The following is a 15153-nucleotide window of genomic DNA, read 5'->3' as shown; positions in this document are numbered from 1 at the left end:
AGCAATATACTTTGGGCAATCTTTCACAGGAAACATCTAGCTATGGCCTTTTTTTTGTCTATCAAGAAACTCAGTTATTAACGTTTTTTTCAAAGAATAATCCAGCTTTTTATGGTGTTTGGCCTAATAAGGCCATTTGGGAAATCTTTGTTTAAAATATGATGTAATTCCAAATTATAGTCCTGTATTCTGGAAATATTATTTCCTAAAAGAAATAATTATTTGCAGAGGTTTGCTCATGACTTATTAGGGAAATGGATAACAAAGAAACAGAAGAAAATAAACTACTGTCTTTATGAATAATTGCTAGTGTTCAGATAAAATTCTATGTTTTCTTTCTTTGTTTGCAATATTTTCTTTTGTTTCTAAACTGGTCCCTTTAACACCACATTGTTTCTTAAGGACAAACAATTTGAATAAGGATAGAAAATACAGAGGCAGAGAAAATTAATAAATTCTATATTCCTTCAATTTCCTCCTTTTTTACAATTCTTTGTACGTATGTCTGTATATATGTATGTATGCATTTTTATTTATTTATTTATTTATCCATACATATATCATGTTTCTTAAATGCCATTAGCTGCATCAATTTTAAGAGCTTTATACAACTGATAGCTAAGTAGATTAATACATTTAATCAACCTCTTCAAAAAGGTTTAGAATACTGTCTTAGCAAGAGTAAGGTGACCACACGTTCCACATTCAGGGGGACAGTCACGCTTTTTAGCAATTTGTCCCGCGTCCCGGGGCATTTTTAAAAAGTCCCAATTTTTTTCTCCCCCCCTTTTATTTTTCTTTCTTTCTTCCTTTCTTTTTATTTGCTCACTCCCCACTTCCTCTTCCACTGTTGCTCGCTCCTCGCCCCTGGCTTGACACCTTCCTGTGGCCACCGCTGTGGGGCTTAGCCGCCCAGGCAGGAATGCTCACTGGCTGCAATAGCAAAGGCGGGGGAAGGAAGGGGAAATGCAGCTGAGGCATTCAACCCCTGCTGCTCTGACAGCCCATCCGCTGTGCTTGGGGGTGAGTGGAGGGACGGAACAGTGTTTGCGCCGGGCGGGAAAACCCGTATGCTCACCAGCTCACCCAGCATTTTTCCTTGCCTTCGCCCAGTGCTGCGAGTGGAGAGACTGAGTGTACTCTCTCATTGATGGGGAGAGAGAGAGAGCAAGGAACAGAGAGAGGAAGAGAGAGCAAGAGAAAGAGAGAGCAAGAGAGAAAGAGAGAGAGAGAAAAAGAGAGAGAGCAAGAGACAGAGAGAGAGAGCAAGAGAGAGAGAGAGCGAATGAGAAAAAGAGAAAGAGAGAGTGAGAAAGAGTGAGGGGGAGAGAGAAAGAGAGAGATAGCAAGAGAGAGAGAAAAAGGGAGAGAGAGAGAGAAAGAGAGGGGCAGAGAGCAAGAGAGAGAGCAAGAAAGCAAGAGTGAGAGAGAGCAAGTGATAGAGAGAGCAAGAGAGAGAGAGCAAGAGAGAGAAAGAGAGAGAGGGAGGGAGAAAGAGAATGAGAAAAAGAGAGAGAGTGAGAGAGAGAGAGAAAGAGAGAGAGACCAATAAATAAATAAAATAAGAGAGAGATAGCGAGAGAGAGAGTAAGAGAGAGAAAGCAAGAGAGAAAGCAAGAGAGAAAGCAAGAGATAATTTTTTGGGGGGGGGGTGGCTAAACTTTTTTTAGCCCCTCCCCCCCTCAATGGTGTCCCTCTTTCCCAATCTTAAAATCTGGTCACTTTAGACATGATTTCCTGCTTCTACTTACAAGACTGGCTGCTGCAGAGCATACAAATTCATCTTTTCTCCAAGGAAAAGCTTAATCCTGGAATAAGATATTTTTAACAGCCTGAATTGAGATTGCCTCTCAGGACACATTCAGGGAGCAAGGAAATATATGGGAAATACATCTTCCTGAATTTGCATTTATTTTTACTTCCCAAATCCTCTCTCCTCAGAACCAAATCCTCTCACAGTAGACACAAGAGTCTGATCAATGGAGTTTAAGGATAAGATTATTGCCTGAATTTTGTGGGCCACATGGAAATGACTTTCAAGATTGAGGTTCAATATATATTATAGAGACGAAGGAAACAGTCTTCCAAACTTGAGGGTTTTTTACATATTATATTTATGTATATTTTAAATAATTATTAAAATCACATGTGTTATAATTGGACGGGATCAACATTGCGGTGCTATCTCTGTAAATTATAGATTTTTTTTCATATCACCTATTATCTGAAATGCAATGGGAAGTGAGATTAAATTGCAGCTAAATACTAAGAGCAATGATTCTTCTTACACACAATTCTTCATTAATATTTGATCCAAACATCCAAGAAAAGATCATTTAATTTAAGATAAAATAATGGTAAGAAAGTATTAGATTTTTTTAAAAAAAAATTAATTAGAAAAAGAAATAGTAGAAAGATATTGGTATACCACAACATACTATAGCTAGGAGTCTGAGTGTAACTCTCTCTGAAACACTTATCACATAGTGAATTTTCTGTGAAGTCAGGCAAACACAAACAGCTATAAACAACTTGAGACAATGCAAATATTAAGACTTGTGCTTAGGTTGCCAAAAGGGGTTTACAGCTAAAGACTGAGGTTTTGTTTCCTTTTTTGGAGAAAGGGCCAACGCAAAAGAAATATAGCAAATCCCTTTACATTTATAAGAACATTTTGGATAGCATCCATTACACTTAAACATTGAGTCTGCAGTGTTTTTTACAAGGGAATTTATAAACCTGCTGCGGACTTTGGAGTGTGGGTAGGCATAATAAACTGTATGCATGTTACATAGATAGCTCGGCAACTACCATGAGGTATTTTATTTCAATGATCAATTTAACTGTATCATAAAGCAAATAAATTATTTGGACAGCCGATAAAGGCTCCGTTCTACTTATGTTTACAATGCTTAAAAGGTTTGCCAAAAGTTATCCAGTTATCTGCTATCATAATAACAGAAAAGGCCTGTGTGCCAAAGGAGGCAGGGGAAATGGAGAAGTTATGGATCTTTGTATGTTTTATATATATACTAAATAATACAACACCCTTCACATATTAAAGTCTACATTAAAATAATTAAATCTGTAATATACTCCCCTTGACAAAGGTTGTAATTAAAAGCAAACGCGTGTCACGACAAAATACAATACAGTTACCTAAATTCTTTATTCAGTGATTCATTTTCTGCTTTTATTTGATTTCATTTATATGTCTTATTCCTGTTCTTGATTCATGGCATCATTATTCTTTCGCTATAGACTATTTCAACAGACTAAGGTGAAGTGATTGCAAGGCTACATGCAGTATTTCAGTAACACTGATACTAAGAGCCAAAACATTTTACTTTCAGTTCCAAAAGAAGAATTAATTTATCATATTTGTTTCATGTGTGAATCCACTCATCTGAAATTTTTTAAATAAGGAAAGATCTCACTATGTTTAGGGAAAACCCCAGAGAACAACTTAGTACATCAGGAATCCACTGGAAATTCAGAATAGTTGCAGAATGATTGAACTGGTTATTATTTTTTCAAACATTCTTAGCTTAAACCAATAAATATTTTATGCCAGCAAAATAAGTAAACCTCAAGATCATAGGAGCCATCTACAAATTATCAGTACAGATTGTTGCAGATAAATATAGAATGAACTTTCAGGGTGGCAGGCAGTAAAACATAGTTAAAATCAATAGAAACACGTCATAAAACAGTGTAAAAAAAGCTGCTAAACATAATAAAACAATTAAAAAAGCTGCTAAAAGCAGCAGAGGCTAAAAACACCAGACATAAAACTAGTTAAAAGCCTGAAGCATCAAGGGATGTTAGAAAACGTGGGAGAATTAGAAAGGGGGCATCAGGAAGCCTAGGAAAGCTATCTTACTGTGTGTGTGTGTGCGTGTGCGTGTGTGTGTTTGTCTGTGTATAGGAGAGTTACTAATGGAAAGATCTATTCCAGAGAAGTTATCTGCCACGTTTAAATTAAAAACACTGTAAATTGATTATTCAGAATAAAGTCATTGATCCATTGTAGAACAGACTTCTGGACAGGACCAGAAAGCAATCATAAGGAAACAAATTTAGGCAAGTGTAAGGTAAAGATAAAGGCTTCCCCTGACCACTGGTATCGGATTCTAGGGGGGAGTGATAATCTTCACTTCTTAATTGACAGAATCAGCATTGTCTGTTGACATTTTCATGATCATGTGGCTAGCATGACCATATGCCAATGTGCACAGAACATTGTTAACTTGCCACTGAAGTGGTACTATTTTTCTACCTGCATTTGCTTCTGCCGCATGAATCCCAGTGACCGATTAGGTCCCACAAAGTTGGCCTTCTCCGGGTCCCATCGACTAAACAATGCCGTCTGGCGGTACCCAGGGGAAGAGCCTTCTCTGTGGCGGCCCCAGCCCTCTGGAATCAACTCCCCCCAGGGATTAGGACCGCTCCCACCCTCCTTGCCTTTCAAAAGCTTCTGAAGACCCACTTTTGCATGGGGATATACCCCTAGCTATTATGGTTTATGTATGGTCTGTTAGGTTGTAATATAATAAGGGTTATATTTATAATAAGGGTTTTAAATTGTTTTTAACATTAGATTTGTACATGGTGTATTATTGTTGTGAGCTGCTCCGAGTCCTTGGAGAGGAGCGACATACAAATCTAAATTATTATTATTATTATTATTATTATTATTATTATTATTATTTTGAATTGCTAGATTGGCAGGAGATAAGGCTAAAATAGTTAGTGATTTTTGGCTCTGGGAAGGTGTTTTTGGCCTCCAGAGGGTCTCCAGGGGGGCAGGGGAGGGCATTTTTGCTCTCCCCAAGCTCCAAGAAAGCTCCTTTGGAACCTGGGTAGGGTGAAAAATGGGCCGTCAGGAAATGGGAGAGCGGGGGTTCTTGAATATGGGTATCGGCATATGCACATATTCGATAGTGCACACATGCACTATTTTGGCACCTGAGGGAAAAAAAGTTCACCGTCACTGACCTAGAGTGTTAACTGTTACTGTGTTTCCCCGAAAGTAAGACAGTGTCTTACTTTCTTTTTATCCCCAAAAGCCCCACTATGTCTTACTTTCGGGGTATGTCTTATATTGGAAAAAAATTGACAATTTTTTGTTTTAACCATAAAATTAACATTTAGACGCGGTGACGTATGGAGGGGGGGCGGTGCGTAAGTGGGCAGGAGGCGGCGCTCATTAAGATCAGAGGGAGGTGGCAGACGCGGCGACATATGGAGAGGGGGACGGCGCAGGTGTGGGCAGGAGGCGGCGCTCATTTGGATCAGACGGAGGCGGCAGACGCGGTGACGTATGGAGGGGGCGGCGCGAAAGTGGGCAGGAGGCGGCGCTCATTAAGATCAGAGGGAGGTGGCAGATGCGGCGACGTATGGAGAGGGGGACGGTGCGGACGTGGGCAAGAGGCGGCGCGCAGCTAGATGAGAGGGAGGCGGCAATACCCTCGTGTTTCCCCGAAAGTAAGACATATGTCTTACTTTCGGGGTACGGCTTATATTAGCCGACCCCCCTGAAACCCCCGATACGTCTTACAATCGGGGGTGTCTTACTATCGGGGAAACAGGGTAGGTCACCACACCCCTTAGGCCAAGTGTAAGGAGACATTTATGGATGGTAGGAACTGACATCAGCAAACTAGGTTATTTCAGACATAGATATGTTCCCTTTTATTAGAAATCTTCAAATAGAGGCTGAAATGTATTAACATCTTGCATTGGGAAAGAAGTTGGACAAAATGACTTCGGAAGTCCCTCATAATATTATGATCCTAGGATTTAGAGCTGTTTTTAGTAACCAATTCATTGTGATATCAGAATGGATTCCCACCCCCTATATTTACCCGAAGACAGCCGAGAATACCTTGGTTTTCAGAAAACAAGGCATGTGATCTATCATTAAGTGAAAACACATACCTAAGCAGAAATATTATCTTCCCTTTCACTAAAGTCCACATGAAACAGGGGAATTCATTGTCCTCCTTTCATCAGGTTTGCTCTAGAGCACTACGGCAGTGTTTTAAAAAATACTTCTTTAATGTGCACCCCCCTATGAAAACTGTTTAAATGACATTAATTTTACTGTTTCTAATGTCAGCAGAATTTTAATGTTTTTAATATAGAATACCAAATAAATAAAGAAACCAAACTTTCACAAACAAATGCTGCTAGATAATATATAGCATTCATTCCTAAGAATACATTTCAGACTAAACTGTTCCAGACCTACAGCAGCAGTATGCTAAAATAATATTAGTTTTCTCACCTACAAATCCTTCTTTGCCGACCAACTTCAGGGCAAGCTTGTCTGCCAAAACTGAAGAATTGCCATGTGCAATATTTGCAAAAGGTCCAGCATGCACAAAAACTGGAGTGCCCTAGAAGAAAATAATAAGAACATATAGACATATTGAATTCTCTACTAAAGCTTAAATTGATATTTTAAACATGTTAAAGGGTCAATTTATCATATCAATTTAAATTAAATTTAAATTGATATGATAAATTGACCCTTTAACATATTTAAATGTTTCGATCATGTCCCCCTTTTCCTTCTGGAGGACAGAAGGAAAAGGGGGGACATGATCGAAACATTTAAATATGTTAAAGGGTTAAATAAGGTCCAGGAGGGAAGTGTTTTTAATAGGAAAGTGAACACAAGAACAAGGGGACACAATTTGAAGTTAGTTGGGGAAAAGATCAAAAGCAACGTGAGAAAATATTATTTTACTGAAAGAGTAGTAGATCCTTGGAACAAACTTCCAGCAGACGTGGTAGATAAATTCACAGTAACTGAATTTAAACATGCCTGGGATAAACATATATCCATCCTAAGATAAAATACAGAAAATAGTATAAGGGCAGACTAGATGGGCCATGAGGTCTTTTTCTGCCGTCAGACTTCTATGTTTCTATGTTTCTATGATATGACATTAAGAACAAGAGAGCAATCATTTTATGTTAAATTTTAAAACATGAAGTTGTAAAACAATTGACATGGATAATGAGGTTATATTGGTATAATACAATCAATCTTTTTACTGATATAATACAACCAATCTTCTAGATATGATTGTATCATAATAGAGCAGTGATTTTCAACCTTTTTTGAGCCGCGGCACATTTTTTACATTTACAAAATTCTGGGGCACACCACCAACCAAAATGACACAAATCTAATAAATAAATAAATAAATAAATAAATAAATAAATAAATGAATGAATGAATGAATGAATGAATGAATGAATGAATACATACATACATACATACATACATACATACATACATACATACATACATACATATATACATACATAAATAACCCCCTCATATATACAATCCCATGTAACATCCCCTTATAAATACCTGTACAGTCAATCATCAATCATCCCTCCTGAAATTTATACCACTGTCTCATTTCTGGGTACTTCTCCTGTCTTTCCCCCTTTTCTCTCTCATGTTTCTCATTTCTCTCTCTTCCTCCCTTTTTCCCTCATTCCTTCTCTCCCTCCCTCCCTTTCTCTCTCTTTCCTTTCTCTCATTCCCTTTCTCTCTATCCTTTCTATCTCTCACTTGTTCTTTCTCTCCCTCCCTTTCTCTCTCTTTCCTTTCTCTCATTCCCTCTTTGTCTCCTGGGGCTGACTGCGCCTGCCCTCCACCCCCCACCGCGGAGGGAAAGCATTTGGCATCGGCACCGCCAACCCCCCCCCTCCACGAGCAGCAAAAGCCTCAGCGACGGAGCCGAAAGGCAAACGGCGCGATCCGTCACTTAGGCTTTTGCTGCTCCTGGAGGGGGCGGGAGGATTTTCTCCTCCCCACCCCCGCTGGCAGCCAAACGTCGCTGAGGCTTTGGGCATCGGCGCCTTCCCTTCCACGAGCAGCAAAAGCCTCAGCGACGGAGCCGAAAGGCAAACGGCGTGCCCCGTCGCTGAGGCTCTTGCTGCTCGTAGAGGGGTGGCGCTGATGCTCCCTCTCGCCGCCCCCATCTCACCGCGACCGCCTGGGGCCGCTGCAGCCGGCACGCTCCTGCTCCCACCGCCAGTGCCCTCCCGCCGGGCCCAAAGGACACTTGCCGCCGACGCCAGGAAACTCCAGCTGGGCGGGGCGCTGCCGGTGCCTCCGAGCTCCCACTCGCAGCTGTCCCCTGGCTCCTGCCCGTTGCCACGGTTTCTGGCGCTCTCCTGCTGGGCCCCAAAGAAGGAAGGCAGGAAAAAGGAGGCGCGAAGAATCAAACTCTCCTTTTCCCCGCCTTCCTTCTTTAGGGCCCAGCAGGAGAAACCGCGGCAACGGGCAGGAACCTGGGGACAGCTGCGAGTGGGAGCTCGGAGGCACCGGCAGCGCCCCGCCCAGCTGGAGCTTCCCTAGGAGCTTGGCGGCACACCTGACTGTGTCTTGCGGCACACTAGTGTGCCGCGGCACACCGGTTGGGAAACGCTGTAATAGAGTACCTGCTAACTGTTTTCACTCTTAGATCTGTGGGTTTCTCAACTGATTTAATTGATATAAAATTCCTCTGAGAGAAACTGCAGCTGCAGATAGCTCTAGAAGCAGCACATTAATTAGACCCTTAAATAATTTGCTGCCTCTAAAGCTCTCTTCATGTTTTAGGCTGGGTACAACATGGAAAGCAAATTGGTTATGCTTGGGGATGGGAACCAGGATCCTTCCTCTGGTGGAGAAGCAGATTTAAATCCCTGCAAGAGGGAATCATATAATCCCAGAGAAATTCCATCTGAATGGGGTTATACTCTTGCATTCAGGGGTTAGCTACAAATTGGAGGTTCACCTAGCTTCAAAGCTTCTACTTGAAGAACAAATGACAACTGTGGCTGAAGGGCAGTTGCAAAGCTACAAACTGTGTGCCATTTGCAACTATTCCTGGACCAAGAGGACCTGTTCAGGATCATTCATTCCCCACTTATCTTCCATTTCAAGTATCATAACATGTTCTATAAAGAGCTTTTCGAAGCTATATCTGGTCCAAAATATGGTAGCCTGGGCAAACATTGCTCGGATGTTTCACTTTTCATTGCATCAGTGGATGCATTGATGCCAGGTGTGATTAAAGGTGCTGGTTGTCCTATTTGATTCTGGATCTGGATCATCTTCTGTATTTATCTGTCCATCCAACCAAATTAAATAGATTCAATTCTTTTCTGATCCCACCTGTATGAGATTGTCAGTTGCCAGGCATCTGAAGCAGTCACTTTCAATATAACGGCCCTCACTCTTTGGATCTCCATCCCAATAAAATTTGCTCAGTTTCAATCCTCTTGCTGAAGAAAAATGTTGAACTTGTTTTTCCAGATACAGCATATAAGTACTATAACTGAAGGTGGATTTGCAGGCAAATGGTATTTGTATTTTATAGTTTTTTATGTTTTATTTTGTTTATGCGACTAAGGGTTCAGATTATTATTTCAACACTATCGGCTTTTTAAGAATAAGTAACATACAAGCAAAATAAAAACACATGAATAAAATTACAAATAGGTACTCATAGTAATTCCTTTTAGGAAAACACAGAAGCAAAACCATGATTTTCACTTTAGTATGCTGTATGTTAAATAATAAAACTGCTAATGCCATGCAGTGTAATCATTTGCATATTCAGGAATAATCTAATGTCATGTGATCAAACGTCAGATTTTCTTGTCACTCTGAAGAATGTTTGTGGCAATTCTCAGTGATCAAGGTCACGGTAGTCTCAAAGGTGCTTTTTCAAAAGGCAATTGGACTTTCTTTTTTTTCCTTGAAAACATTTCATTTCTCCTCCAAGAAGCTCCTTCAATTCTTCTTCAGAATTTTTCTTCAAAAAGTTTCTTGGAGAAGAAGTGAAATGTCTTTGAGGAAAAACAAAGAAGTCCAATTGCCTTTTGAAAAAGCAATTTTGGGTCACACTTCCTTTTCATTTTAAAGACTTCCTTTCCCCAGCCATCTTTGGCCTCATCACTATCATGACCCTAGAAGACATTGGTACAATATGTGGGATGGGGAGTTTGCTCTGTGAGTGAACCCCATTTTTCTAGGATATGAATAACAATGAATGCACTCAATACTTTAAAACATATGCTGGCAATGTAGCCTTATGAAGAAAGAAATGAAGCCTTGGATTACAGAGGACTAGACTCACCTCCAAAGTCTGCATCAAAGTTGGTTTAATTGCATCCTTCATCAAAACTGCCAAAGCACCAGTCACTCCCTAAAACAAAGAGATTTTTCTTTTATTTTTAAGATTAATGTTATTTGAAACTGAGAAGAAGTTTGAACAAACTAACCTAAGCCATAAAATAATTTAGGTAAAAACAAACCAACCTAGAATGGTTAATGCTAGAATGGATTATTCTAGCTTTATAGCATGATGGAATCACTTCTTAAAAGAAACAAGAAAAAAGAATGGCCTCAATTTCAATAAACTGCAAATACATTTCTGATTTACAACATTGAAACATAATTTAGAAGAAGTAACTTGTACCAAAGACTGCCTCTGGAACATAAACACCCCCCCCCCGAAAGGTTTCGGAGGAAATAAACACGATGGGAAGTTGCATACTGATGATGGGTTTGAGCAGCTCACCTCTTGCCATTAAAAAGGGCAAAAGTAAATAAAGGCCATAAGGATTCTCCTGCTAGGTAAGTTGTGATGTGTCTGAAGGAGGTAGCAGCTAAGGTTCTGATAAATTAGAAATACGTAACTCTATGCCTCCCATGCGAGCAATTTATTAACGGGCAAGTGCCTTTAGCACAGAGGTGGGTTGATCCCAGTTTGGACCGGTTCTATAGAACTGCTAGCGGAAATTCCCCCCCTGCTCGTCAAACTGGGAATGATTGTTGATTGACCCCACCCCCAAACTGGCTCCAATGGCAGTGCGTGTGCAGAAGCTGAGTTTTTGGCACTGTGCCCATGTGACACGGCCAAACAGCATGCAATGTGCATGCAGCAACGCGGTGTGGGAAGAAGCAAACCAGCAGTGAGGTAAGTTTGAACCCACCCCTACTCTAGCAGACATTGTGCGTGCACTTATAAAATTTCAGCAGAAGAAAACTGGGAGAACCAGAAGATTCCAGCCTCTCCTAACTATTTTTATTTTTGCAGAGTGGGGAGGGGACTAGCTACTACTGAAATTATTAGCATATTATTACAATTGTTAAGCTTTACTGCTTTTCCTATTAAAATGTAAGGCAAGATTTGGAAGCTAGATTATGTCCCATTTTGAAATGGATACTGTAGAGATGGGAAAGAGAAATGAGAAGGATTGGGAAGTTATATAACCTTCTTTATGAGTAACGGCTATCAGCAACGTTAGGGCTTTTAATCATTTCGCTTAAAAGGCAGTTTGATCAGTAAAATCATACCTAGCTTGGAAAAATGTATTTCTCGGTCTCCTGTAATGACGTAACCTGCTGTCATCCAAGAAATATAGGATATACAAATGGATGGTCTTTTTCACTCAGCGAAGAATTAAGTGGAATTCATTGCGATAGTTAATTGTAAAGACAATTAATTAATTATCTCAATGGCTGCTATTGATTTATGCAAATTAAAGCATAGAAGTAGCATACTTTCAACATTAGCTGAAAAGCTGTAAGACAAATAGAGCATTGCCTTAATTTGCATGTTTTAAAAAAATAACTGGCTGAGATCCAGGATAAAATTGTCCTTCTTTCTTTCTTTCTTTCTTTCTTTCTTTCTTTCTTTCCCTTCCTTCCTTCCTTCTTCCTGTGGTTATACGTAGTAATCTGAAAACCAAGTTTGCCATGTTTTGAAATTTAGCAATCTGTACCCTTAAAGAAAATCTATTTATGTGAACACTTAAGAGATGACAATGACTTCATAGCACATAAGCAAGCAAACAATTTCAGTTTTAAAAATCTGCAACTCACTTCCAGGCTGCCCATTTGCAGGTGCTTTTATATACAGATCATTTGTCTGATGTTTTATTAATTGTCCCACACTGCGCTTGTTAGATTAAAGCTGATTTTCAATTTTCAATGAAATTTTCAAAGATAGTCTTAACTCAGATTCATTGTAAAGACTTAATGAGAGTCCTCAACTTATAGCCTTTCATTTAATAACCATTTAATTATTGTGGGGTTGAAAAAAAAAGTGGCTTATGACTGATCCTCACACTTTTTGGTTGCAGAAATATTCTTACCTGTACATTCTTTAAAAAATGAATGAATCACTAAATATGTGCATTTCAAAATTACATATTTTTTCTAAGATATGTAATTTGATAAATGCCCTTACTATATAAATAGCTACATATTTATTTAATAATCCTTAAGGCTGCTGAAATACTAATCTTGAGGGTGCCAGTTTAATTTACCATGAAGATATGGCATCTATCCATCAAATATTTTGCTATGATATAGCAGCCAAATTGCAATCTAGTCTTTAAGACTGTGCTCAATGAACACCATATTTTGGCAACAAATCCTGTAGTTCCATTACTGAGGCAGGCTTTCTTAAAAAACCATTAAACTTTTGAAAAGAGCTTCTGAGTTTATTAAATATTCAATTTATCTTTCCCTTCTCTGCCTCCTCCCATCTCCATTTCTTGAAGCATCTGGTTTTCATCGGTCAATGTGTATTTTAGATTTCATTACAGTATGTTCAAGATGTGATATAGCACTCTTGAAATTCAGACCAAAGAGAGTTGCTAGGTATATTAAATATTATTCATATCCGAATGAAATAAAAGAAAGAAGGAATTAGTGGTTTGGGCTGAGTATTAAATTAGGAATTGTAAACACCTATGAAAACATTTTATAGAAAGAAATCAAAATAATTTAAAAAATGAATTCATATTTGAATGTATGCTAATATTAATCAAAAGGAGGGGGCGCAATGGCTCAGTGGTTAAAAGATACAGAGCTTGTCACCTACAAAGCTGACAGTCCAGGTTCGAGACCTAAGGGCTGCATAATGGGGTGAACTCCTGTTTCTTGTCCCACTCCCAGCTCCTGTCTACCTAGCAATTTGAAAGTTTGCAAATGAGAGAAGATTAATAGGTACCACTTTGGTATGAACATAATAGCGTTCGGTGTGACTGGCCACATTACATAACATGCTGGCCACATTACCATAAAAAATGTCTTCATTCAACACTGGCTCCATCGTCCAAGAAACTGAGTTAAGCCCCATCCCCTAGAGTCGGACACAACTGGACAGGGAAACCTTTACCTTTATATTCATTAAAATATACACTCAAGTGAAAGTAATATTTTTTTGAGAACAAATGTTTAGGATACTGTTATTAGCGTTCTACAAATAGTTACTTGCAATTACTCTCCACTCCAAAAGGGATGAAAGCAACAGGAAAGATTATTTATGATTTGTACTATTTGTTGTGAGCCGCCCCGAGTCTTCGGAGAGGGGCGGCATACAAATCCAAATAATAAATAAATAAATAAATAAATAAAGTGATGAAAGTCCTTTTCAGAAAAAAAAAGCAAGGAGAATGTATATGCATGTAGACCAATGCTCGGTTTATCTGAGCAACTGCTTCATGAATTTGTAGGTAGCATGTTATCCCTATATGCACTTTCTAAACTCAAAGCAACATTTTCAAAAAGCATTGCATGTTTAAAGCTGAAACAAAAAAATGCAAAATGTAATGCTTTGCGCTTGAACAAGAAAAACTCAACATCGTCATAAAACACCAATACTGTGGGAACTAGTGTCCTGTGTTCTTCACTAATTGCATAGACTTGGCATCTACCATCATGCATCCTATATTGTTTATGTATGCTATGTTGTGTGCATTTTTAAAAAAAATTATGGGTTTTTAGTTTTAATTATTAGATTTGTATTGTACATTGTTTTTTCTATTACTGTTGTGAGCCGCCCCGAGTCTACGGAGAGGGGCGGCATACAAATTTAATAAATAAATCCTATATCAGTCTCTGATATATTTTTCAGGTGCATTTCAAGATGTTGAGATTCCCTTTAAAATCCTACATGGCTTAGAGCAGTGATGGCGAACCTATGACACGGGTGCTACAGGTGGCACGCGGAGCCATATCTGCCAGCACATGAGCCATTGCCCTAGCTCAGCTCCAGCACATAAGTGTGCACCGACCATCTGATTTTCAGCTTGCACGGAGGCTCTGGGAGGGCAATTTTGGCTTCCAGAAGGCCTCCAGGATGGTGGGGGAAGGTGTGAAAAACGGGATTACCTGGCCGACCAGAAGTTGGGAAATGAGCTGTTTCTGGCCTCCAGAACACTTCCGGTGGGGCACTGGAGGCACTTTTTGCCCTCCCCAGGCATTGAATTATGGGTGTGGGCACTCACGCAGGTATGATAGTGTGTGCACATGCGCTTTCACAGCACCCAAAAGAAAAAAGGATCGCCATCACTGCCTTAGAGGCTGTTTGAGATCACTTACTCTAAACAAAACCTAAAGAGATAGAGTACTTATTGGAGTGCTTGCTTTTTATACCTTGTTTAGATATAGTATTTGAAGAAGATGTTTTCCACAGGACAGTGGGTCCTGTACTCCTGCCAGCTATAAGATTTGTACTTTTCCAACATGCATTTGAGGACAGAGACATGTGTAGGCAGAGGTACTGGGAAGCTGATGAGGTTTTGTCTGACACAATGTGTGGTATCATTTTATGCTCCTATCATTCACAACTTGAATTATAATAATAATAAAACAGAGTTGGAAGGGACTTTGGAGGTCTTCTAGTCCAATCCCCTGCTTAGGCAGGAAACCCTACACTACTTCAGACAGATGGTTATCCAATTTCTTCTTAAAAACTTCCAGTGTTGGAGTCTTCTCCGGGTCCCGTCAACTAAACCAGTGTTTCCCAACCTTTTTTGAGCCGCGGCACATTATTCATATTTTCAAAATCCTGGGGAACATTGAGGGGGGTGGGGCGCAAAAAAGTTTGGACAAAAAAAAATCTCTCTTTCTCCCTTTCGCTCTATTTCTCTCTCCCTCCCTCTTTCTCTCCCTCCCTCTTTCTCTCTCTCTCCATCCCTTTCTTTCTCCCTTCCTTCCTCTCTCTTTTGCTCTTTCTCTCTCCCTCCTTCCCCCCTCTTGCTGTCTTTCTTTCTTTCTTTCCTTTCTTTCTCTCTCTCATTCTGTCTCTCTTGCTATCTCTTTCTTTCTCTCTTCCT

General features: G+C 39.6%; 1 protein-coding gene across 2 annotated transcripts in view; it reads right to left on the bottom strand.

Annotated features, from left to right (window-relative positions):
* MTHFD1L (methylenetetrahydrofolate dehydrogenase (NADP+ dependent) 1 like) overlaps positions 1–15153 on the bottom strand; it is a 177777-nt gene that overhangs the window by 83286 nt on the left and 79338 nt on the right. For both annotated transcript variants that reach the window (XM_070733706.1, XM_070733708.1), the window contains exons 19-20: positions 10158–10226; positions 6290–6401 (exon numbers count right to left, since the gene is read on the bottom strand). In XM_070733706.1, the coding sequence (XP_070589807.1) occupies positions 6290–6401; positions 10158–10226 (181 nt within the window). The remainder of the gene's footprint in view (positions 1–6289; positions 6402–10157; positions 10227–15153) is intronic.

This window comes from Erythrolamprus reginae, chromosome 1 (genome assembly GCF_031021105.1).
Source record: "Erythrolamprus reginae isolate rEryReg1 chromosome 1, rEryReg1.hap1, whole genome shotgun sequence".
Taxonomy (NCBI): Eukaryota; Metazoa; Chordata; class Lepidosauria; order Squamata; family Dipsadidae; genus Erythrolamprus; species Erythrolamprus reginae.
The sequence above is the reverse complement of the archived record's forward strand: the minus strand, read 5'-3'. Positions and strand labels throughout refer to the sequence as shown.